Here is a 27,314-nt window from a genome sequence, read left to right on the forward strand (position 1 = left end):
AACTGGCAATCTGTATAGAAAGTTTGGAGACCCCAACCTACACCATTATGATACACTCATTTTGCTTGAGAAAACACCCTTCTGCTTCATTGAATTATTGACAACATTCTCTTGTCACATTTTGTGTACATTTTTGTAATGCAAATAACAACGTACAAAAAAAGAAAGCAATTGGAAAGATAATTATGTACAGAATAAAGTGTCACCTCTGTGAAATGTACATCCTGGGTTGCGGCAAGATTGAAGCCACTTTCCTGGCTCTGTTTTTGAAGAATGGCATTAAGAAGTTGGTATGATATGAGCACATCACTGCCCAAGAAAGCATCTGCTTCTTGGGTGATATTTAGTAGATCGTGTGCAGCTCTTTGGGCAACTGCAGGACTCAGCGTTGACATGTTACTTTTCAGAACATCCAACTAAAAAGGAAAGCAGAACAAACAGAACACTTTTACATCTAAAACAAGTACATTAAAGACCCTCTCTAAAGTACACAAATAAAAAAGACTGCAGAATGCTTTGTTGGGGTGTAGAAAACAAAGTTAATAACTGTAGAAACCAAATACATAAAAATAAGATGAATGAAATGTAATACATAGGAATTTGGGAACTGGACTTCTGTTCTTTGCTTGTGTGCTCTTATATATTAAATTATATGAATAAATACAGTTATATATAGTGTAACCCAGACAAACTGCAGGAAAACCGTCAGTGGTGTGTATATTTCACTGCAGCTACTTGCTTCTAGTCTCTCTCTCTTCAGTTATAGGTAAGGAGGTAAATAACAAGAAGCAGGTAAGTTGTTCCTATTATATCAAGAGTCCCAACAGTTAGATCTTTGAACAACACAGGAATAGAAATCCAAAAATCCTAACAACATCCACCATATTAAGGCTTATTTCACACTTATGCGACTTGTCCTGCGACTTGAGATTGCAAAGCTGCATGACAAGTTGTACCCTAATGATTACCATTCGAATCTGTGCAACTTCAAGTCGCAGCGACTTCAAAGTAGTTCCTGCACTACTTTGGTCCGACTTTGATGCAACTTGAGATCCATAGACCTCAAGATTACACAGGCATTGCTTCAAGTCGCATCAAAATCTTGTCAAAAATCATGGCAAAGTTGCGTGCCTTTCAGGTCACACAAGTGTGAAAGGGGCCTAAGGCATCCTCACTATCAGAAATATGCATCATAATAATATCACCAACTGTCACCATGATAATACATCAATCACAATGTATCTTTCTGCACTAAAGTATTATCAACAAACGCCATAAAATTCCCAAGCAATATATCTCTAAGAAACATAATAATATCTCCCAGCACTATAACAGCCATACCACTGACACTATAATAAAATCACACCGCAATAGCACCATAATATTATTCGGCCTATAAGAATCTCCACCACAATACTATTATACTTCACAACCAGAACAATAATTAAATCCTCTGGCAATATATTATCTCCCATCCATAATAGAATATTATTTCAATTAACAGTCTGAAATGTGTTGCATTATCATACTGGTACTAATTACTCATAGTTAACTGGACTTGTACTTTAATGTTACTGTCCAAGAACAGGATAGGAGGTATACACATTGTGGAACCAACCTGTTCTAGTCACATAATCCCAACCTTGTTCTACTGCTTCCCCATTTTTCAAACTTCCCATCCTGTTCACGGACAAGGACATCTGCCGTCTTTGCTGGGGTATTTTCCTGACACTCAGTAGAACTGAATAAGTGGCTTGGATAATCTACGCAATGTATTCAACATTGCAGAACAAGCCCAGTTGAATGTTATTAACTACTACTAACTATACCATTACCTGGATAAATGAGAATGTTCACAAACCTATAATTTCAAACTCTTAAATAAAAAAAAATCCAGATTTTTATGAGAATGTGATGGATACATACCAGTCCTTTTAGCGGTATGAGTGAGCGGGAAGTGCAGTTTGACAAGTTTGGAGGTAACCAGCCTCTGTGTTCATCGCAGTGACGAATAGCAGTGCCTGTATGGAGAAGCAAAAACTATTTAATATCTATATCACAAAATGATTGATAACATTGCTTCAAGTACCAAACTTTTAAAACGATACAGTGTTTTAATGTTGACATTATAACCACACGTTTGTTTTATTGTAATTCATTTTTTGTTCCCCGATAACTGATGTACAATAATGTCTCTGGCGTAAAGAGCATATGCTTTAGGGATAATTACCTACAGAACCTTTTGGACATGACACAGCTGTTGGCAATCCAAAACGTGTTCTTGGCCACCAAATCTCAGCTTCCACAGCTCTAGGGCAGCTGTCATAGTTTACTGTGAAAAGAAGGAAGGAGGAGAATATAGTGTTTCTTCATAGCAATTAAAAAGTACACAAAACAATTCAGGTGTTCATGCAGATCTCTGCACTGAGAACTGCATTTCAAAAAGACCAACTGTTTTTAGAAGAACAATCTGGTGCAGTGATGATAGAGGACAACTGGTGCAGTCCATTAAGAACACATTTATTGCATCTTCATCACAGCTCCTCAAAAAACAACTTGTGGAAGTTTGGAACACACTACATAATACAATGAACACAGCATTTGTAGAAGTGATTCCCAATGATAACCATTCATATCTGTGTGACTTCAAGTCGCACCAACTTCAAAGTATTCCCTGTACTACTTTGGTCCGACTTTGATGCGAGTTGAAGTCCAAAGACCTCAAGTTTACACAGGAGTACAAACTGCATTTTTTACATGTGCCGACCCACCATGGCCACAATTATCAGACATAGAATGTGCTACATACTGTGAATTCAAAAATACAGACCAGTGGAACAGTGTGTGTGACCACATTATCTGGACCACAAGACCAAATCAATGCAATATTTTGTAACCTAGAGGTGCTCCTTAATAGTCTGAAAATATCACTAAGGAACTAAAACATGCACAATTATTACAGAAAACAATACCTTCGCATCCATTGGCTGTGACTTCTGCAAAAGGATTGTCGCATCGATCACACTGCCGCCCTATGACTCCAGATTTACAGGGGCACTGTCCTGTTATTGGATCACATGTTCGACTAAGGGAACCAGTGGCATAGCAATCACACTGTATACAGGCCTCAGCTCCAGGTGGACGGAAATGATTATCCTTAAAAAGGCGAAGAGCAGAAAAAATGTAGAATTAAACGTCTTAATCAGGATGGTTATAAACTAGGTAACTAGAAGTAAAATCAGTGCATTCCTGTTACTGAACTGAATTTCTCACTAATGATTTTTACGGTCGGGTAAATGTTCATTATCTTCATATTGCCTATCCCTATCACAGACAAGGCAGACCTGATGAGAAGTCTTTCAGAGTTCCCCATCAGGTGCAGCGGCAGGGGGATTGAGTCATTGGGTGGGAGGAGCATGACCATTCACTGAACAAGAACACTCTTGCTAGTCTTTATTCTAAACATAATGTTAAATCAATATATTCCCTACCTTGCAATGACAGTCTCCTGTTGTTTTGTTACATTCTGTATCAAATCCTTTGCTTGCATCGCAGTTACATGGACCGCAGACAGGGTGACCCCACCAACCCCGTGTACACGGCTGATCAAGCCTGTAAAAGACAATTCAGTCACATAGGATGCTTGCTGAATTTATCTCAAGTGAAAAACGTGCAAATAGTCATTTTACCTGCTCTCACAGTGTGGACCGTAGTATCCTGAAGAACATTCACATATATATCCACGGGGCACATTTACTTGCATTACACATGTAGACTGGTGCTTACATGGATTCAGGTCACATGCACTGATACAGCTATTACCGTAATATCCTGCAGTAAGGAATGCAGTAAAAAAAAGTGCATAATTAATGTCAACTTAAAATCACATTTGTACGTGCAAAACAAAATATTGCTCTTTATGTTCCCTTCTGTGTATGAGGAACATTAAAGCTGTAATCAAAAAAACTAAGCAGAAGGAGTAATTCCAGAAATATTACACTTGACTTTTCTGCCTACAGTATATGTACCATAGGATTACCCACATTAAAAAAGTTGAATACATGTTGTATATATGCAGTGTTTTACCCGTCAAAGAATTTTTATTTTTATCCATCCCTTCCTATGATACGCACACCTTTGCTTTTAGGAACAGTTAACCTGGCCATAAATGATTCGAATCTCGGCAGGTTCAGCAGGGACCGGCCGAGATACGATCCATCTATGGGCAGGTTGATTGTATCCGATCGACTCAAGTACAACCAGCATGTTGCATTTCTAGCATGCGATTTGTGCCAGTGGCTATAGCCACTAGCAATAATCACTGTGTTCTCCTGGCAGGGATGCCCCCCCCCCCCAACCCCCACCGGGAGAACACAATAGCTTTGCACGAGGGATTCTCAACACTGACTGAATCACATCATCAATGGCCTGCCTAAAGCCTAGTACACACTAGTAGAATTTTTCTAGAAAGGGAAATTCACTCCTGTAAGAGTTTTTATGGGAAAAAGGTGTCTCCACTGAAGCTTTATCACCAGTCCATGTTTCCCTTTGTCCTTGGGACAAAAAGTGAGGTGAAATCTTCTGAACAGGGGCACAAACAGCAAAACAAATGTTACAGGGGTGATAACCCTTACCTATGCTATCCAAAAAGCTTAAAAATAGATTTTTGGCTGGAGCTACACTTAAAAAAATGTACCTGTACCGACTTACAAATTAAACTTAAGAACAAACCTACAGTCCCTATCTTGTTTGTAACCTAGGGAACGCCTGTACTCATGCAGCTGGACAGAATGAGAACTGCATCATTTGCAAGATTTATGATATTGAAATGTAAGTAAGGCTGGCCTTAAATTTACCAAAACCATATAAAATTAGGTAAAACCGAAATACTTTGCATACAAATTGAATCAGGAAGGTCCTTGCACTACATAGTTGAAGGTAAATCTAAAAGGGAACTGAACAAGAAAATTGAATAATGTATGGCCAGCTTTAGCTGCATAGGGTCAATACTCCTGCTGCATTTTGTAATTTTTGCAGAATGGTACAGATCTGCTTTATGGGGGATCTAAAGTTAAATATGAAAAGCTTATGAGCATGCAGGCTATTTATTGCAGAAGAAAAATGCAATGTTGCTTCTACAATAAGTTTAGCTTACTTGACTGCTTACAATGCACTGTAGAATTTACACTGAACTGCGAATGGGCAGCTCAGTTTTCATTTCCAGCACAGTGCCCGAGTTCTAGGATGACTGAACTCCTGAGCAAGCATGGGAGCTACATCATCCTGTGCCTGCCAATCAAGGACCGGCACCCGGAAAAAGCCAGAGAGGAGATGCCAACGCCAGAGAGGAACCTTGTGAACATCAGTTGTTTGAAGAGGAGGCAAGTGTAGTAGACTTTGGTTCTGCTTTAAAGGAGAAGTCCAACCTAAGCTCGTTTGGCTGGGCTTCTCCTATTGGGTAACAGGAGTGCAATTTGTTTTGCACTCCTGTGACCCATTTTCAGCAGAGAGTGGTCTGAAGTCCGCTCTCTGCTGACATCACAGAAATCAGTCCAGGCATCGCGACAATGGAAGCTGGGATCCACTAGGTGCCTGGACTGACACCTCTCTCAGCGAGCCACTGAGAGCCTGAGACGGCCGCTCCCCACACTTCCACAGCTCAGCGCTCCAGTGAGCGCAGCGGGACAGAGCAGAGAGATGCTGATTGACAGTCAGCAGCTCTCTGCCTGGAGAGCTGTGAGAACCGAGCCATCGGCGATGTTCGATCACTCGGTTCTCAGTGTAGAGGCGCCGGGGGGACAGATGCAGCATTGGAGCGATGCTGCATCTACCTAGGTAAATATAAATACAGAAAAAAAAAAACCATACTCCCCTTAAGTAAATTCAGCAAAAAATAAACTAAGTTACAGCTAAGTAAGAGTTTGGTTCTAGGGCCAAGTAAAGCTGCACTCCGGTATAAGCAAATAATGTCTAAAGACAAAGGGCATGTGTATTCCTACTTGAGCCTTGGTGTACTTTGTGTATTTATTTCAGATATGTGCAGTAATCCAGAGTAAAAATGTAACTTTGTGCAGTAACTTCCTGTAATAAGGACCAGTCACTGCTGCTCTCTCTTCTTGTGCAGGGTGACCGGTCTTGTATCCTCCCCTCCTGTAGTTTTCTGCAGGCAGCCTTAGTGGGTGGAGCTTACTGGGCCCCTCCCACAGCTCTGCTCTTTGTACAGCAGTGATGATGTCACGTCTAATTTTCAAGGTAATATCTGGGTTTACAAAGGAATTTGGTGCATACAAAGTGGATTTACATCCTTGGCCACTATTGGGGGAATATATTTCAATGAAAGTTTTTGTGCCTGGAGTTCAAAGATTAATTAAAAAGTTTATACATTTATTTCTTCACATATACGTTCCAAAAGTTCATATGTCTTACCCAGGATTTTAGATGTAACTTATCCAGGTTAAAACATTATTTAGTTTTTAGTCATACAGGCCTTCAAAAGTGTTACTCTGTGTCAAGTATCATTGTTGTGAATTTACTGTTATGTGTGAAAATCCTTACCTGGGTGACAAGCACAAGAGTAGTTGTCCCAGTCATCCCTACAGTAGCTGTGAGCAGGACATGGGCTGGAGTCACATGGGTCTGGAAAACTACAGCCTGGCTCTATATTCAAAAGCAACGCACTGTCTATAGGCAGTGGAGAGGCAAAAGCACCAACCCGCACACCCTGCAGGAGAAAATAATTCACGGTTAACAAATCAAAGATAGAAAGGGTTTGAATAGAAATGACTGGGTTCATAAGACAATATTCTAGGGACCTGCAGTCCTGTATGCTCCATCCTTATGGTAGATTCAGACATGGGTCTAAATCTCCCTTTCCTGTGAAGACAGATCGGATTATGCTCCAGAGGCTACTGACAGGTGATGAGGAAATGATGCAACCCCTCCTCACCACCTGTATTAACCCCATTTCTACCGACAAACATGCATGCATTGCACGTAGTTGCAGGGCGTTTGCTGCGCTTACTTGAACGTGTAACGCTTGGCAGGCTGCCGCTCGCCAATATCTACAAGTTGGGTGAAATTGAACACAACATACAGGGATATGGAAATGATTATCGACACTGACACACAAACACCTACGCAGGTTGAACTAAATGGACTATTGTCTTTATTCAACCTTATCTATTATGTAACTATGTAACTTTGCCGTGGGTGTTAAGTGAAGCATAGTGCCCACGGCATGTAAACGCACCCGTCCGCTGCCTATTGCAGATTAAGGGGCTGCAGTTGGCAGGTGGCAAAAAAAACGGTTCAACCGCGCATGTTTGCCACCCCCCCCTAAAAGACAATTACACCGGCAAAACCTGAGACAGAGAACTGAAGCATACAGGTAAGTAAAAAAGGTAACTGAACTGTACAGATAATTGACATTTGATTATTTATTTTTATTCTCAATTTTTTAATATTTTGATTTGTTTATTTGAAATATGTAGAATTAGTAGTAGTTAGGTTCCGTACTCCTTTACTGGCTGAAGAACTTTGAGCACAGGACGATTTCGATACACACTGCTCACCTGTAAACAACCTCGGAAACCTTGTAAAATTGTGTCGCCATTACTTGCTGCAGCACAGACACTAAGATTACTCAGTGTTGTGCCTATGAGATCCCTGGGAAATTCACCTTTAACCTGCAAAAGAGGAAGATCACAATATGCATCAGTAATTTTTCTCTATTAAAATACAGAAAACATACAGAATCATAAACTCAATGTTTTACATATAATAAAAAGACAATAAAAGATGCATCTAAGCCATTTAAAACATAAAATATATGGCAGAAAAATAGGAAACTATACTGTAACTAAACGAATAAAAGTTGGAACTAAAATATAAGAAGTTAATTCAGACATTGGTAGAAAGAAAAAGCAGATTTGCCAAAAACAGATAAATTGCTTTATATACTGCTATTGTAAGGGAACACATTTCTTAAAAACTCTGCAGAGTAGTCATATATTAAAATGGGGTTGATTTACTAAAACTGGAGTGCAAAATCTGGTGCAGCTCTGCATTGGAGCCAATCAGCTTCTAACTTCAGCTTGTTCAATTAAGCTTTGACAAATAAAATTCTGAAAGCGGATTACTTTTTATGCAGAGCTGCACCAGATTTTGCACTCTCCAGAAATCAACACCAACATGTTGCACAATGTCAGAAGTCGCACTTATGTGTTTTTTTTAGTGTGCTGTTGTGTGTCACAAATATGACAATCCATTCATTTCAATGTGCTGTCTCATGCCCGACAAACATGTCAAAGAAGCTCACACAACCTTTTTGTCGTTATGGGTTTTGACACTTTTTTTTTACATGAAAAATGCATTTTTTGATTGCTGCATTTGGGGTGCCATTAACAATTAGTGGCAACGCAAGCCCAATATGTATTTTTAGTGCATTTTGTGAACTACGGTGTGAACACTGCTACTAAAGTCTTGTTTCTTTTTTTTTTTTTTTTTTTTTTTTTTAAATAACAAACAGGTCATACTTACCTGCTCTCTTGTAATGGTTTTGCACAGAGCAGCCCAGATCCTCCTCATCTCAGGTCCCTCTTCGGTGCTCCTAGCCACTCCCTCCTATTGAGTACCCCCACAGCAAGCAGCTTGCTGTGAGGGCACCCAAGCCGAACCGCAGCTCCCTGTGTCCATTCAGACATGGAGCCGTGGCCTGGCCTTGCCCCCTCTCTCTCATTGGCTCACTGACATTGATTGACAGCAGCGGGAGCCAATGGCACTTTGCTACTGTCTTATCCAATGAGGAGGGAGAGTCCCTGGCAGCCGAATCTCTTGTGCAACATCACTGGATCTAAATGGGCTCAGGTAAGTATTAGGGGGGCTGCTGCACACAGAAGGTTTTTTTTTAAAAATCCTTCGGCCTTTACAACCACTTTAAGAGATTAATTTTTGGTAAAATACCTAAAAACATGCTACACATATAACAAAATATTGTTGTCCAGCATTGCTTTATCTCATTTATTGTACAGTATCTCATTTTAACACATGGCAAAATCCAAAGCAACACAAATGAAGAATGCTAGAAGAATGCAATACCTCCTCTTGGCCGTAGTCAATCTGAAAGAGCAGAAGGTGGTTCTCAGTCAACTTAGGGTCACTTTGAAGCTCTAGAGAAATGTGATGCCACACCCCGTCATTTAATTTTACATGAGGTAGATAAAACAAGGCATGGATGCCAGATGGACCACGCAGGGACAGCAATGGGGAAGCTTCGCTTATCTGAAATTCATGAATAATACACTTCACATAATGCCAAACTATACAGAAAGACAGGGAAATGCAGTGCTAAAAATGAAATGCAGCTCTTTGAATTTAATAACACAAAAATGAGGAGGATCTAAGCATACAGATAATGTACAACGGAATAAATACAGAAATATACTGTAAGTGTACAGCTTTGATAATCCTTATAGTACAGTAGCTGCAAAGATAATGCAACTTTCATGTATAAAAACTACTATGAGTTCAGGATGTTCAACTTGATCTACTCAGTGACGGGTCAAAATGTACCTAGAGGAGCCAAACCTGGGCTGTTTACTGATCTGCCGGAGGAGATCCCCAGACATCTATGAACCCTCATATTTTTCATTATTTTAGCGGCTATAGTATATAGCTATATAGTATATATAGTATATAGTAACTATAGTATGTGCATGGAAATCACCTGTAATCAATGTTACGTTGGTGAAACACAAAATAACCTGGATTATGATCAATGTAAAACTGGCCAGTATTCAACGAGATAAGCAAGCTAGGTTTGAAAAAGTGTGGAGTCCCTGGATTGCTTATCTCCAGGCTCCCTGAATGCTGAGCTCTTTTGTTAGGGGAGGCCTGGGTTGAGGGACCTACCCTACTCTTTTCTGACTCCTTTTTTCTCTCTTTTTCATTTTTCACTTTTCTTGCTATTGGTTCTGTTATACCATAATAATAATTCTTGGTAGGATGCTGCCAGGTGACAGTAAAGTCTACCCAACCATGCTATCATTTTTTTATTATTATGTTTTGTTCATGTTTAATTAATTGGTCAGGGTCACTAATCATTGGATAATGCATTCTTGTTTTCCAAAATGTTCTGATGAATATTTGAGCATACACTTCTGTATGAGGTTTTAAAAAAAAAGTGAAAAAATTAGTATCTTTGAGTCTGTGGCAGAGAACACCTATGCAGATAAGGGTTCTGTCTTTTTTTTTCTTTTGACCTTCCTGATCTGCACACTTGTTCTAGGTTAGTGACTTAAATTATTGACGTTAAAGGGTCAGCATAACAGCTAGACAAGCAGCATTTTTAGGAGGGGGGTCAACAAATATTGGAAGCTCCAATATTTCCTTTGTAAAAGAAACTTTAAAGGCCTCTTGCACACGAAACTCCTGTTTGAGCATCTATTTTTCAGATTTTTTTCCCCTAAATGTATTTTCGCACATTTTTGCGCATATGCGTCTGCACAATTTTTGGGCAAATTCGCGCGTGAAGACTTATTCTCACGTTTTTTGTTCTGCACAATATGCAAGTGAACATTAGCACACGTGTTTCATGCAATCACGCACATTTGTGCTCTTTTGCGCGTATTTGCACGCATAAGGCGTAAATTAATGACCAAAAAATGAATATTTTTCTATTTTATTTACCGAAGAATGCACGGCTCTTGTTTACGCACCTCTGTGCATAGGCACATTACAATTAATGGGCTGTATTTTAGCTCAGTAAAAAAAAAAAAAAAAAAAAAAAACCTGTACTGAGCTTTTTCAAGCTGCAGTATGGAAGAGGCCTAAAACATATCCTTTAAGCCAAACCTTTGTTTTTTTTTGTTTTTTTTTATGCTGGATAGATCAGGAAATGTTTGAATTCCCTTATGTTTCCCATTGGGGATCTCGGTCTTCACTTCCTGTCTCAAAGACACAATAGGAAGATGAAATCTCCATAAATTGAGGACTTTAGAACAGGTGCCTCCATTGAAAGACTTCTCCTTGTTTTCTACTCTGGTTCACAACTTAAGATTTTGGATTTTCACTTATTTTTACGACCACCTATACAAATAGTGAAGATGAATCTCTACAGTGGGGAGATTTATATAGCGCCAACAGCTTGCACAGCACTTTACAACATGAGGGCAGACAGTACAGTTACAATACAATTCAAAACACGAGGAATCAGAGGGCCCTGTTTTAATGCTAATTTGCTGCTACCAAAGTAATAATTAAGGGCAATAACAAAGTAAAACAATTTGAGCAAAATAGTACCAGTATTATCAGTTGATTTTCAATATAAAATGTAACACATTTCATCTAGTAAATAGTAGTACCATTAATTATCATTACAAAATCTATTTTAAAACCTCCTTAGAAAGTGTAATTCTCAGTCAGTAATGTAACTGACATTTTTATTTTATTTTAACAATAATGCTTCACTAATTTAGGTGTAGCCTAATTCTGGTAAAATTGGTGTCCTTAACAAGGTATTCCTGGCATTCTATTTTACAAAAATAAAGAGCGTACATTGTCAAACAAGATCATCAAATTGGGGGTTATTTACGAAAGGCAAAATTCGCTTTGCACTACAAGTGCAAAATGCACTTGAAATTGCACTGAAAGTGCACTTGGAAGTGCAGTCACTGTAAATCTGAGGGGTAGATCTCAAATGAGGGGAAAATCTGCTGATTTTATCATCCAATCATGTACAAGCTAAAATGCTGTTTTTTATTTCCCTTGCATGCCCCCCTCGGATCTACAGCAACTGCACTTCCAAGTGCCCTTTCAGTGCAATTTCAAGTACACTTTGCACTTGTAGTGCAAAGTGGATTTGCCTTTAGTAAATAACCCCCAATAATTAAGAAAACCCTGACCACTCTGGGCTGTTATTCAGAGATATAGTCCTCAGTATAGTAAAGGAAGGTGCTACCGTCTTCTTCTCTGTTGGCACAACCTTTTTGAAGGGATTAGGGGCACAGACTATAGACCTAAACATGTACAGATAAAATATGCAAGAAACCAATTGCCTAATCACCTTCAGTTATCATAAATAAGTGCCCCAATAAACATTTTGTATATAAGAAAAGCATAAATGTGTTCTAAATACCTGCAGTGTGACAGAACAATTCTGTTCACCTTCTGCTTGCAGTAAAATGGCATCGGACTGCTGTGTACGAATCATGAGGCTCAAATGCCAGGGCACATTTAGAGGTAGTGACAGGCTTCTCCACAATATTTCGCCATCTCCCAGAAAACGAAAGGTGGACTGCATATCTAGGAGATAAAAACAAGGTCAGAGAAAAAACAAAGGCAGGCAGCTTTGCTGAAAACATACAAAAACTTAAAACATAGTAAGTAGAAAAATACATCATCAGCAAAATATTAACATACTTTGTGATATCTTCATTTTACACAGATTTATGTAAAATTCAAAAAATTGCCCTATGGTTTCATTATATGGGCTAACACAGGAGGAATTTTATAATGCACAATCTTCAACCAAATAATGCCGCGTACACTCGATCGGTTTTCTCGTCGGAAAAAGATATGACGGCTTTTCCAAAGGGATTCCGCTCAAGCTTGCCTTGCATACACACGGTCGTGCAAAAGTTTGTTGAAATTATGACCGTCAAGAACGCGGTGACGTACAACACTACGACGAGTTGAGAAAATGAAGTTCAATGCTTCCAAGCATGCATCGTATTGTTTCCGAGCATGCGTCGGAATTTTGCGCGTTGGAATTGCCACAGACGATCGCATTTTCGGATAGGAACTTTTTCTGACCCATTTTTTTTTTTTTAGAAACCACTACAGGGGAAACAGTGACACTGACCACTCATTTTCTAACCTGTTTACAAAGAATGGAAACTAAAATCCAAATTACTACAGAATATCATCCAGCTTGACTAACTGAGTGAATATGAAAAACATCAGGTGGAAAGTTGTCAGCCAAACAGTGCCTTCAGCCCATTAGCCGTTGAAGCTGGCTGTCAGAAATACAATAGTCAGGGAATTGGGGAATTTAATGTTTATGGCCAGCTTAGGTGGTGTCTCCATCTCCGCTAAAAAAATAAATAAAATAAAAAATGTGATCTTTTAGAGGAAGTGTGAAGCAGCATTTCTTCCTCTCCACAAAATTTGGTGCATAGGATGTGGAAACAAGGCTAAGCGACTCATCTAAGCACAAAAACATAAAAACTGGGGTGCACAAAAATAGCAGTAGGCGCTCTGGACTGATGAGTCAAAATTTTAAATATTTGGATGTAGCAGGAGGCAGTTTGTTCACCAAAGAGATGGAGAACAGTACAAAAATAAGTGTATGCAAGCAACAGTAAAGCATGGTGGAGGTTCCTTGCAAGTTTGGGGCTGCATTTCTGCAAATTGAGTTGGAGATTTGGTCAGGATCAATGGTGTCCTCAATGCTGAGAAATACAGGCAGATACTTGTCCATCATGCCATACCATCGGGAAGGCATGTAATTGGCAGCAAATTTATTCTGCAGCAGGAAAATTACCCCAAACATACAGCCAATGTCACTAAGAACTATTTTGAGTGTAACAAAGAACAAGCAGTCCTGAAATTAATGGTTTGGCCCATAGAGAGCCCTGATCTCAACATCATTGAGTCTGTCTGGGATTACATGAAGAGACTAAGGATTTGAGGCAGCCTACATCCACAGAAGATCCGTGGTTAATTCTCCAAGACGTTTCGAACAACCTACCTGCCGAGTTCTTTCAAAAACTGTGTGCAAGTGTACCTAGAAGAATTGATGCTGTTTTGAAGGCAAATGGTGGTCACACCAAATATTGATTTGATTTGTATTTCCCTTCTGTTCATTTACTAAAACAGAAACTAATAAAAGAGCAGTTTTAATTAAAAAAATAAACAATCATACTCACTAGATGGCTGCAGCACCAATCCCAAATGCAGTTCTCCCCCACCGACTCTAGACCAAGAAGTGAGCATTTAAAGACTGCTGATCACTCAGTTCCTGTTATTCAGTTTGCAGATAGCCAGTGACTGAGGGTCGCCAGATCTCTGCTCTGCCCCTCCAGCGCTCACTGGAGCTCTGGGCTGTAGAGGAGATGGGAGTGGCTGGCTCAAGGTCACAGCGGCACACAAAGGCCGAGCCAGCTGGCAGTCCAGGCATCTGGGTGGATCTCGACTGTAAAATTGGGATCTTTCCAGAGCCTGGATGAGCTGAGAGATGTTAGCCAACAGCAAGCTTTAGCCCACTGTCAGACGAGCATGGGTCACCGGAGTGCAGCATGAAGTGCACTCCGGTGACCCATAGGAGAAGTAGGGCCAAAATACAGGTAGTTTTGGTCATACTTCTCCTTTAACACTTCCGTTTCTGAAAGCATTCTTAATTTACAGCGTTTTTTCACACTTCTCTAAACTTCTTGCATAGTACTGTACAGTATCTTATAAAAGTGAGTACACCCCTCACATTTTTGTAAATATTTTATTATATCTTTTCATGTGACAACACTGAAGAAATGACACTTTACTACAATGTAAAGTAGTGATTGTACAGCTTGTATGACAGTGTAAATTTGCTGTCCCCTCAAAATAACTCAACACACAGCCATTAATGTCTAAACCGCTGGCGACAAAAGTGAGTACAAAAATGTGAGTACTCACTTTTGTCAGATACTGTATGTACAAACTGAGTGCACCCCCTCTGATTTACTATGTAAAAAGGTCTTAAAGCATACTGGCATTCATAATATTTAAAAAAATAAAATAATTTAACTTGTTGTATGCCTTAAAACTAGCATCTTGCATCTTATTTGTTACACTCTTTGGCATCTTACATGGACAGAAAACAAGTCTAAAAGTTGATTTTATAGCATGATCACCATATTTAAAACCATCTGTGCATTTTTGGCATACTGAATTGCATTACAATTAGTAAAGAATCAGTCACAATGTATACATTTCAGTATTAAGGTCAATGTTGAAAGTACAAGATCTTATAATGGACACTATTTTATATGCATCTCAGTACTTTACATATGGCTTGCAGGTGGTGTGACATAATCATACTACAATTATTCAATTATTCATATGCAGTAATAAAATTACTTTTACTGCATACTGGACAAACTTTCATCTATACTTTTAAAAGAAAAAAGATCAATTGCCTTTCTTCATTTCTATTCAGTTATGCATAACACTTCGATAGCATAATTTAATCCAAAGTATTTGACTTAATTAATACTTTCGGTAATAATAAAAATCTACAGCTACTTGCATGTAAATATGCTCAGATAGCCAAGTCTCTATTATTTTGGGTGGTCACTTCATAAATGTTACTGTTTTAATTTTCTGTTTTTCTTATTAAGGGTTCTTCAATTAGGTAGAATATATGTTGATGGCATAAGTATAATATATTTTAATGGCATAGTTTTAAATAAATTCTGCCATTTGCATATTTTCCATATTAACATTACATTTCTGATCGATGTGTGTGTGTGATCATGTGAGACGCAGATGCACTGACAGAACTGAGATTGCTAAAGCAGCATGGACAGATGTGTGTGGGCTGGCAGAAACAATAATTGGAAGGTGGGAGCTGCCATAAAACTATGTGTTTATGCTTAAAAGAAACCTATCCTCAAGGAATTATGAAGGCTGCATTTGCTGACTTCTCTTTAGTCTTCTGCTTACTTGGGTGAACATTTTTTTCTGAGATTGCCAATGGGGGGGTTCCCTCTCTCAAGATAGATGTATTTTAAAATAACCATTTGCTATGGGTTACAACAGATGGTTAAAAATAATACATAAAAAGCAGGGATGAAATGTGTGCAAAATGATGTGCATATCATTAATTTCTTACCTTTTTCACAGTTTTTGCCTCCATACCCCAATGGGCATTCACACGAATAACCATTCCATCGGTTAACACATGTTCCTCCATGCTGGCACCTTTCTCCTTCACAGTGATTTCTTTTAGCAGGACAACCTGTAAAAAGGCATTAAAGGTTACAACATTATAATTAGTTTCATATAGGTTCTAATCATAATCTCCCTGATTTTCCCCACTTGTATTACTTTCTGATTCAAGAAAATTGTGGTGGCCAAAATAAAGAACACATTTCAAAAGTGCAAATCAGTAGTAATGGCTAGTTTAGTGGACTCACGATGGAAATCAAAACCCTGGTGCAATATAAACTCACCAGATTCCATCCGACTCTGAATTTTTATCACTATGAGCACCACTGAATCCAGTTATGCATTTGTTACAACACCATTACATATACTTCTACATAGAAGTAGCAATAATTACCTAAATGCCTCTTGATGCCACCCTTATATGATCCTCTGTAAAGACTGGGAGAGAGAGGGGCAATGCTAAGGGAACTACACTAGTTGTATATAAAATACATGTACACAAGGGGGCTGATTCACTAAAATTGGAGAGTGCAAAATCTGGTACAGTTGTGCTTGGTAGCCAATCAGCTTCTAACTTCACCTTGTTTAATTAAAGTGTTACTAAACCCAGGAGCCTGAATTCACTATATATGGTCCTCTGCAGTACACAGAACATGGAAATGCAATTATTTTAATAAATATAAACTGCTAAATACATTTTCTCATCAGCACTATATAGCAGTCTTGTGGCTTCTATCAGTTCCTGTAGGAGGAGTTTTCATACTGCACTGAGCTGTCCTATCAGGAGGACCCGTGACCCTCTGTCTGGACAGTGCTGATTGGCCCTGTGCTGATCACATGCACTCTCCCACGAAAAAACAAAAACAAACCCTCTCTAGCAATACACACAAAACTGAGCATGTACAGCCTGACTCCAAAAGCTCTGTATTAGCCAGACATGTTCTGGAGTCAGTGGAACAAGAGGAGAATCAGAGAAGACAGGATCAAACAGACTTTTTACACAATGAGGAGGATTAACCCCTTTGGTTCCATGGTGAGTATAACAAGCATGCTTTACTGCATATGCAGACTGATTTTACTGTTGTGGGTTAATTAACACAAAGTTTTGGCAAAAAAACTGGAAGCGGATTCACAGAGCTAGGGGTATAGGAGGCAGAGAGGGGACTAACCACAGACCATGATGCAAGGAAGAGGGGCACAATGGCACTGAACTGATTGTGGGTAGAAAAGTAAGTATGCCAATCAGTTGTGGAGTGACATCTGACCATGGAACACTCAGAAGCACAGAAGGCAGGATGGTAGCTGATCAGTAAAAAAGTAAGAGCGGGAGAGCATGAGCTACCTGAGTCCTGGGAACCGTGAGAGAAGACAGAGGGTAGATGATTATAGACTGGTGACAAAGAGAAAAGAGAACCTAGGGGCCAATTGAGGACAGGCGGAAATGAAGGAGTTGAGGAAAAGAGAAAAGGCAGTGTGATCTGATAGCAGAAAGGGAACTGATTTTAGACAGGGGATAGAAGCTGAACATGATCTGCTCAATGATCAACAGGAGAATACATACATTTGGCGTGAGCATGGTTGGGACACAGAAGAAGTGATGATTAGGGAAAGGGAGGTAGGGGCATTAAGCTGAAGTGGATTATGGGCAGAGAGAGAACTGATTCTAAAACGGATACTGAGGGGTGGAGGAAAAAGAGGAACAGCAGCTGAACATGTTCCACTGGTAGAGGATGCAGAAGAGAGCCTGACCGTGAACTGGAGGATGAAGAGAGAAGATACAGAGAGGGAAATAATCACTGAACTGGGGAACTGAACTGTCAATGGGTGGACACTGCTTTACAATATATGATGGAAAAGACAACATTTTGGAGAAAGTGGAGTGCAGAGCACCAGCGACCTTGGAAAACAAAAGTGGTGACAAGGCAAATGTCTTACAGTTGAGGTACATTATATACACTTGGGATCTGAGATTCTGTGTGGCTGAATGCAGAAAATATAATTAAGGTGAGAGATCAGGTTGGGGCAGAGATGATTAGATGTGAAATGGACAGGAGGGGGAAAAAGGCAGCTATCATGGACAGAGTAAGGACAGTTGTCTTAGAACATAGTGTGGATGGTTGATGGACGCAGCTTTTGTTACATACCTGGAAGGGTTCCGTTGTTTGCAATGTACTCCCCAAGGTCTACTGCTTTGTCATCTATAATAAGGTCTTTCATGCAGCCCACAAAGTACTTGTGCCTCACAGGAAAATCCTCAGGTAGATTAGGAATTCCCCCCAGTAAAAGGGGGCCTGTTAGATCCAGGGACCTGTGATAAAAATGCACATTTTTTAAAGAAAATCATGTTTTGCACACCAATTATTGGTCACTATGCTAATAAATGATTTCATAGGTGCTTAAACCCCAACAGACCTTCCCTAGTCCTAAATAAATGAGGGCCGGATTCACTATGGGACACAGTAGGCTTGTGTCTATAAGCAGGAGAGGGAAAAGTGGCTTTCCACTGTATAAACATTTGCCACAAATGTATCCCAATTAAAAGTAATACAGATATCTCATATAATATTATTTACACAATGTCACAATATTTAGAATTGTAGCACAGAACTGCTTTGTCTACCACAGGCTCCCTACCTACAGTCTTTAGAGACAGAAATGTGTCCCTGTATATAACCCAAGAATATTACATAAGCAAGAATACCAAACAAATTCTTTGCTCCACTTTGCATATTATTAAAAAGATGTAGTTTAATAAGTCCAATCAGTGGCAAAGCTAAACATTCTTTCACCTGGGGAAAAAGACTCAGTTCAGTACCCCCCGCCATCCACACACTCCAGCCCCCTGCCCTGAGAGGGAAGTGTAATATATACATAGATAAGCCATAGGACGTACTTATATATATATATATATCTATATATACACACAGTATATATAGATATATATATACACACAGTATATATATATATATATATATATATATATATATATATATATATATATATATATATATATAATATTAGTCATTTCAACGTTTTGGTAATAGTGATTTCAAGCTTCACTTCTGTAGCGGATTAGGAGGGGCACTGTCAAGAAAGAAGAAGTGAGCCAAGAATCGGGTCTTTGTCTGTTCTTCCTTCCCGGCGGTGCCCCTCCCAATACGCCTAGGGGTGAGGCTTTAAATCTCCACATAAAGCGCTGCTGCTTTCTTTTGGCATGGCAACTAGGGTTACCACCTCTTCTTCCAGACAATTTTTTATTTTTTTGTAGTATACACTATAGGATTGTAAAAGACCTGGGACATCTTTTGGTGTCCCAAGGAGAGCAGCAATGTGGCCCACGTAATGTGCCACAAGGAACAGAGGGTGTGGACAAATTGCATTAACAGTTGGAGAGGCTTAAAGGAGCATGGTTATATAAAACAAAAGCATTCTTGTACCTAAAAAATACACCAAGACTACTAAAACAGATGTCACTGTAAAAATATGAACTTGGCCTACCTTATAAGTTGACAGTGTCAGTCAGTAAAGCAGTGAACATAGTGTGGACAGTGTCAGTATGACAGTGGACGGTGTGTGGACAGTGTCAGTAGAGCAGTGGATGGTGTGTGGACAGTGTCAGTAGAGCAGTGGATTGTGTGTGGACAGTGTCAGTAGGGCAGAGATTGGTGTCAGTAGGGCAGTGGACGGTATCAATAAAGCAGTGGATTGTGACAGCAGAGCAGTGGAAGGAGTCAATAGGGGAGAGGTTGGTGTAAGTAGGGCAGTGAATGGTGTCAAAAGAGCAGCAGAAGGGGCCATTAGGGGAGACCTTAGTGTCAGCACAGCAGTGGATGGTGTCAGTAGATCAGTGGACATTGTAAGTAGAGCAGTGGAAGGGGTCATTAGTGGAGAGGTTGCTATCAGTAGGGCAGAGGACGGTGTCAGTAGAGCAGTGGACGGTGTCAGTAGAGCAGTGGAGGGTGCCAGTAGGGGAGAATTTGATGTCAGTAGGGCAGTGGACAGTGTCAGTAGGGCAGTGGACAGTGTCAGTAGGCCAGTGGATGGTGTCAGTAGGGCAGTGGATGGTGTCAATAGGGCAGTAGACAGTGTCAGTAGGGCAGTGGACAGTGTCAGTAGGACAGTGTCAGTAGGGCAGTACTTGATATCAGTAGGGTAGGGGACAGTGTCAATAGGGGAGAGATTGGTGTCAGTAGGGCAGAGGTTGATGTCAATAGGCCAGTGGATGTCGTCAGTAGGGCAGAGGTTGGCGTCAGTAGGGCAGTGGACAAAGTCAGTTGGGCAGTGGATGATATCAGTAGGGCAGAGGTTGGTATCAGTAGCGCAGAAGTTGGTGTCAGAAGGGCAGAGGTTGGTGTCAGAAGGGCAGAGGTTGGTGTCAGAAGGGCAGAGGTTGGTGTCAGAAGGGCAGAGGTTGGTGTCAGTAGGGCAGTGTCAGTAGGGGAGAGATTGGTGTCAGTAGGGCAGTGGATGATGTTAGTAGGGGAGAGACTGGTGTCAGTAGGGCAGTGGATGATGTCAGTAGGGGAAAGGTTGGTGTCAGTAGAACAGTGGACTGTGTCAGTAGGGGAGAGGTTGATGTCAGTAGGGCAGTGGACAGTGTCAGTAGGGGAGAGGTTGGAGTCAGTAAGGCAGTGGACGGTGTCAGTAGAGCAGTGGACGGTGTCAGTAGGGCAGGGGTTGGCATCAGTAGGGCAGTGGATTGTGTCAGTCAATAGAACAGTGGATGGTGTCAGTAGGGCATAGGATGGTGTCAGCAGGGCAGTGGACGGTATCAGTAGTTTTTTTTTTTACAATATACATTTTTTTCTTGAACAATTTTTAGATTTTCTAAAGAAATTTTCTAAAGAAAATTATTTTTTATGACCTTATTTTAGCAATTGTGCTATCATACTTCTGGTTTCTGTTTGTTTTATTTCTCACTAGCACTGGTTGCTTTTATCACCTTTCATCACCTTCTGCTATTTACACTTTGTTTCTACTTTCAGCAGTTCCATGTAATCATCTTCACTGAAAAAACAGCTACAGTACCCAGCAGTTTTCAATGGATACTATTGTATTTGTCACCTATATACCATGTCAGAAAATAAAGCAGCCCATAGACAAGATTTTTTTTGAGCAAAAGAAAAAGTTGCACTCAATGTGGAGGGGGGAATCTTCTCCAATGTGTCATTGTATTCTGACGTCGGGGGGGGGGGCTTCCCTGCCATCAGAATGCACTGATCGGTGGTGATCGAGTGAGGAATGGTACGGTAGATGGACTTCTGTACACAACCACCCTGCCCATAGATGGTTCGAAATTTGTTACTGTACCGGACGAATTTCAATCCATGTATGGCCGGCTTTAAAAATTGTAGCACAGATACTTGATTTGATTGTAGCCGTATTAGTGCAATTGTGACAGAGAAAATTGAGTACTGTCCGTGATACTTTTTTTATTTGCACTAACATACAATTTTTCAGGACAAGCTTTCGGGGTATGTCCCCTTCTTCAAGGTCCAAGCAGTACTCTTGGACCTTGAGTACTGCTTGGACCTTGAAGAAGGGGACATACCCCGAAAGCTTGTCCTGAAAAATTGTATGTTAGTGCAAATAAAAAAAGTATCACGGACAGTACTCAATTTTCTCTAGCACAGATACCAAACTTTAAAGCTGAACTCCAGCTTTTGATACACATTTACATTGTTCATTTGGGCCAAGCTGGCCCAAATGAACCATATCCCTTACTAACATGTGAGGCCGCTGTATGCAGTAAAAACTGTATGTAGCTGAGGTTACATACAGCACTGTGTTGCAGGTTCAAGCGGAGACTTCCTGTCTCATACCCGGAACACAATAAAGTCTATCTGATCATCGCTCAGCCATTCAGAGAAAGTGATGTATTCTAGCAATGAATACAAAGCTTTCTCTGATTGGCTGAGTCAGATGTTGTGACATCATCAGCCTGCCTCTCTGACTCAGTCAATTAGAGGAAGCTTTGTATTCATTGCTAGAATACATCCCTTTCTCTGAATGGCAGAGCGCTGATCAGATAGACTCTACTGTGTTCTGGGTACGAGACACGAAGTCTTGCCTCACACCGGGAACACAGTGCTTTGTGCTGTATGTAGCCTTAGCTACACACAGTTTTATACAGCACATCCAACGGCCTCACATGTTAGTGAGGGACATCATTTATTTGGGCCAAGCTGGCCCACAAAAAGTATGTAAAGTGTACCAAAAGCTGGAGTTCAGCTTTAAACTTTTAATAATGTAAATACTAAATTCCAAGTAATATTTCTCATTAAAGACTACGATTGTTAAATGGCAGACCTGTCAGTTTTTAAATGCAGCATACTCAAATTTTGGTTCATTTTCTGCATCTGTGAAGGCCATCAAAATACATATGCACCTCCCTCCTTATAAATACAACTAAAACAGTGGTTCTCAACCTGGGAGTCGGGACCCCCTCAGGGGTCAAATGATGATTTGCCAGGGGTCACCGAATGCTGAGCTGTTCCTGAAGCCGCACCGCTCTCCCAGCCTATCCCTGGAGCCCGTGGCTGCCCACTAAGCCTCTTCGCAGGTGCCCATTCAGTTCATGGCATAGCTGGGGGGGCAGAGACTAGAGGTCAGCTGACTGGTGAGGAAATTGAAGTGGGAGGGGCTGGAGGAGTCCCTATCTCCTGATTTCGGCATAGGTGTCACTGCTACGAGACATCACAAATTCGGACACACAGTGAAGCCGGAGGCACAGTGAGTTACACTACCTGTGATTATAGTTGCCATTAAAAGGACTCAGGGAGCACTAAATGTCCATGGGTTAGGGGCGCAAATTACTTGTCTTGCCTTGGGTGCTGGCAACCCACGCTACGAATATAATTTTACTGTTAGGGGTTCCCACAACTTGGGAAATTTTATCAAGGCACTAGGAAGGTTGAGAACCACTGAACTAAAATAATCTGAATCTGCTAACAGCTATCACAATTTATAAACATATTTTCTAGGTGTCCAAAAATGACTAAACTACTCAAACAGAAGCATGTGTTACACAGTAAGTTCGTTTTTGCAAACTTATAGTAATATTAAAAAAAAAAACAAAAACACATATCTGCAGAAATCAACCTAAAAAAAAAAAAAAAACCCAGGACAATATACACAGCCTATTTTCTGTTCAGATGACACAGAACTTGCACAGTACTTGCACAGTACTTGCACAGTTTTTAAAGAGTGAAAACATGCTAAGTAGCAAAAAACATGAACTGATATCATCACATTCTCCTATCGCTTGCTTTCTTTGCATGGGGTCATTCTATTTAATTACCAGGAGTAATTGCAAATAGTTTGATATTGTAAATGCATTAATTAACATTCATATGCAACTCACTTCTTTGTTCCTGATTGCATCCCTTGTGCAGCACAAGTGTAGTTTTCCAAGACATCTCCAAAACGCAAGGACATTTCAGTGTTGCAGTTGTCAACAGTTACCACAGCCACCTTCTGTTCTGAGGGTCCAAGCAAATCCCCAGATTTGGCTACAACTGGCTAAATAAAAATAGACATGAACAACATATCACTACATATTCCCTTCTACAAGACCTTGATTTAGCATTTGCCTTGAAGCAAACCAGTCAGAACTAGGCTAATGCAAAGATAGAAAATTTCAGTTTTATATTAATATATTTCTACAGGTTTACTAATGAAATATGTGCATTTGTTACCTTATTTAGATTAACTTATTCTGTCTAAACCCGACTCTTCAGCTTGTGTTAAGGTCATGTGAAGTTTACAGTCACTGGCCCATCAACACAATTAATTTTATAAGTAAACTGGTATTTTGATCACAAAGGGCAAGGCAACAGGTTCACTTTAATTTAGCACTCCAATGCAGTATAAATACTTGCCTTATTTTTGCTCAATTTAGGCCACTAGGCTATAGACTCCTCATGTGACATTGCTAAGTAGCCCAGCATGTCACATGGAGTAATACACATGCTCCTCCATACCCAGAAGTACCAGGTATTTTCCTTGGCTCCCAGACCTGAATGGAACAGCAGGGGATCAATGAAAAAAAAAAAAGAATGGGTGGGCCTAATGCAGTGCACTTAATTGTGCAACATAAGCATTAATGCAATGGGGTTGATTTATGAAACCTGGAGAATGCAGTGGTGCATGGTAGTCAATCAGCTTCTAATTTAAGCTTGTTCAATTAGGTTTTGACAAAAATCCTGGAAGCGGATTGCTTCCTATGCAGCTGAACCAGATTTTGCACTTTCCAGTTTTAGTAAATCTACCCCAAAGCACCAGAAGGACTAGGAGTGAATGGGCTCTGCGTGAAAAAAGAATTGACTGTTCACCCTCTTAAGCAAATCAAAGCCACAAATCAAATTCAAAACTTTCATTCTGCACCTGTCATTTTTCAGTGCAGGCTTCTTCAAGTCCCTTCTGTAATGAAAAAAAACGACCTGCCTGCTTGCAGTCTTCTTTGGAACGTACACTGAGCTGTACAAGTGCAACTCAGTTTACATTCCTACACAGCGCATGTGCAGGAGTGAAGCCATCCCAAGCCGGCTAATGAGAAAGGCTGCAGCCCGACACCCGAAAGAAGCCAGGCAGAAGCTGCTGGTGCCAGCAAGGGACACTGGAATATTGAAGGGAGGTAAATATTCCTAAGTTTAACTTAGCATTAAAATTGGCTGGCAGCTGTAGGGCAACAGGGATTGTTTCTTAAATGCTAGGTTCACTTTTTCCAGAAAATAGGCTATGCAGCCAAGTGTGCTTCTTTGTAAAATATTCATTAATTTTACTGTCAAGTCTGTAGGCTGTTTGGGCCCACCTGGAAGCCTGGCCAAAAAACTCCCAGTTAGTTACTAAGCTAATAGAGTAGATGACAAACACTAAATAGTGATAAACCCCAAATGAAAGGATATACAATATATTGCATAAATAATCATATATATGGAAAAAATGTCCATCTAAATAAATGTGACAAGCCTTAAGCCCATGACTAAATCTTGATTGTGATAATTCGATATGAAAATTGAATAAAAAATGCCTCCACCGCACCGCTGTGGTGACACCATATAAAATGCACGCTTACCGCAAGGCAAGCTCTAAAAGCTTGCGACCTTTTACCCGGTCGGGGCCTTTAACCAGAGGGAGATCTGGAGGGCAATTTTCCACCAAGTCTCACGAAAGGGGTCAGTCACAGCACAGATCAAATCAAGCATACACATCCAAGGTACCAGGATGGATAACACTCAGAGGTTCCCCAGGAAAAGGAAAGGAATCCACATAGCGTAATCCTGATAACTTGCGTTTATTAATAGATTAAAAAGACACTTACAATGTTGTAGAAGTAAAACAGCAAATAGCAATCAGCCGGCCGGCTAAAGCAAACACCCGTCCTACAGACTGAACACGCGGAACATCAGCACGTCAGCTCCTTCTCTTACAGAATTGTAAGTGTCTTTTTAATCTATTAATAAACGCAAGTTATCAGGATTATCAGGATTACGCTATGTCGATTCCTTTCCTCTTCCCGGGGAACCTCTGAGTGTTATCCATCCTGGTACCTTGGATCTGTATGCTTGATTTGATCTGTGCTGTGACTGACCCCTTCCGTGAGGCTTGGTGGAATATTGCCCTCCAGATCTCCCTCTAGTTTAAGGCCCCGACCGGGTAAAAGGTCGCAAGCTTTTAGAGCTTGCCTTGTGGTAAGCGTGCATTTTATATGGTGTCACCACAGCGGTGCGGTGGAGGAATTTTTTATTCAACTTTCATATCGAATTATCACAATCAAGATTTAGTCATAGGCTTAAGGCTTGTCATATTTATTTAGATGGACATTTTTTTCATATATGATTTTTTATGCAATATATTGTATATCCTTTCATTTGGGGTTTATCACTATTTAGTGTTTGTCATCTATGCTATTAGCGCTGCTTCCTTTTATTCCATATGTTTTTGTGTGTATCCCACATTTAGCAGCTGCTCCTATTAGTACCCATAAATATTTTTTTCAGGTTTTGCATTTTTTAATAATTGATGAAGGGTAATTTTTGTGTCACTATTTGCACTTTATATTTTATTTTAATTTTCACCACCATACAGCGCGGTATTTTTTCCATCAGTTACTAAGCTAAGCAGGGCAATAACTTCTCTGCAGGGTGTGGAAACCCTGCAAGAAGATCTGAACAAATTAATGGGGTGGGCAACTACATGGCAAATGAGGTTTAAGGTAGAAAAATGTAAAATAATGCATTTGGGTGGCAATCTATACATTGGGGGAGAACCTCTGGGGGAATCTAGGATGGAAAAGGACCTGGGGGGTCCTAGCAGATGATAGGCTCAGCAATGGCATGCAATGCCAAGCTGCTGCTAACAAAGCAAACAGAATATTGGTATGCAATATCTCACATCTATAGATACTGTAGCTTTAAGATTTCCAAGCCTTGAGGAGGAAGCAGGAGACACTGCTAGTAATGGCTTATCTATGGGAAACAATATTGATTATACAAGGTGTTCAAACCTGTCCAATCACCTGTACCTTCTGAAAAATGGTTTGCTCATACAGTATGAGACTGAAGGCATTTTTTAACAGAAAGCTTGTATAAGTAATGAGCAAATCTGGCTGCCCATTTTCTAATATTTATGAACTATGCACAAAAACAAGGTTTAACACAAACACTAAAATATTTGATAGTAAATAGGGCTTGTAGCTATACCCTGCTGTCTCACCTTGTTAAAATAATGAAGATGGACTGTGTGCCATTGTCCATCACTTACTCCACCAGGAATAAAAGGGGAAACTGTTGTAGTAAATTCACCTAGACAAAAAAAAAAAAAAAAGACACCTTACTGTTATTCTAAAATAATAGAAATTAAGTCCTTTTTTTTAATACACAAGTATAGAAGAAGCAGCCCAACTTCTCCTGTAGCCGATGTAACCATACCATATATGGAGAAGTGTAAAAAAAATAAATAAATCAATAAATCCTTCCCACCACTATTTGTTGAAACCTGAAGTTCCAGTACTATGCAACATGTTACCACAAATTTGGGCAGAAAGTAGCTTCAGGGAGTTCCCTGGTAAATTAATTTCTAGTAGAGAGCTGGATAATTATATACTGCACATTCACAGCTTCTAACTTTTCCAATAAAAAATAAAACGTGAAAAGGGAAGGAAGATACTGTGGGTCTTCTGCTGCACACACTGAACACATTTATTTGTATTCCAAATCTGATCATAGATCTGAAAATAATATAGCCCATTCAATCATCAGATCGCTATGTATCAATGTTCTACAACCAAATGATTTGCCAAATATGTAACCGCAGGAGGTATGGGATCTGAATTCATAAGGGAGATAAGAGTAAGTCATATGATGCCCATTTAATACAATTTAAACTGT

General features: G+C 40.0%; 1 protein-coding gene across 4 annotated transcripts in view; it reads right to left on the reverse strand.

Annotated features, from left to right (window-relative positions):
• Nucleotides 1-27,314, reverse strand: part of CELSR2 (cadherin EGF LAG seven-pass G-type receptor 2) — a 136,034-nt gene that overhangs the window by 36,588 nt on the left and 72,132 nt on the right. For all 4 annotated transcript variants that reach the window (XM_073615956.1, XM_073615957.1, XM_073615953.1 and 1 more), the window contains exons 6-19: nucleotides 26,641-26,729; nucleotides 23,288-23,445; nucleotides 18,069-18,232; nucleotides 15,869-15,994; nucleotides 12,134-12,300; nucleotides 9,097-9,279; nucleotides 7,572-7,685; nucleotides 6,556-6,721; nucleotides 3,690-3,831; nucleotides 3,492-3,612; nucleotides 2,973-3,156; nucleotides 2,231-2,332; nucleotides 1,927-2,021; nucleotides 207-416 (exon numbers count right to left, since the gene is read on the reverse strand). In XM_073615956.1, coding sequence (XP_073472057.1) covers nucleotides 207-416; nucleotides 1,927-2,021; nucleotides 2,231-2,332; nucleotides 2,973-3,156; nucleotides 3,492-3,612; nucleotides 3,690-3,831; nucleotides 6,556-6,721; nucleotides 7,572-7,685; nucleotides 9,097-9,279; nucleotides 12,134-12,300; nucleotides 15,869-15,994; nucleotides 18,069-18,232; nucleotides 23,288-23,445; nucleotides 26,641-26,729 — 2,021 coding nt within the window. The remainder of the gene's footprint in view (nucleotides 1-206; nucleotides 417-1,926; nucleotides 2,022-2,230; nucleotides 2,333-2,972; nucleotides 3,157-3,491; nucleotides 3,613-3,689; nucleotides 3,832-6,555; nucleotides 6,722-7,571; nucleotides 7,686-9,096; nucleotides 9,280-12,133; nucleotides 12,301-15,868; nucleotides 15,995-18,068; nucleotides 18,233-23,287; nucleotides 23,446-26,640; nucleotides 26,730-27,314) is intronic.

The sequence above is a fragment of the Aquarana catesbeiana genome, linkage group LG02 (genome assembly GCF_042186555.1).
Source record: "Aquarana catesbeiana isolate 2022-GZ linkage group LG02, ASM4218655v1, whole genome shotgun sequence".
NCBI lineage: Eukaryota > Metazoa > Chordata > Amphibia > Anura > Ranidae > Aquarana > Aquarana catesbeiana.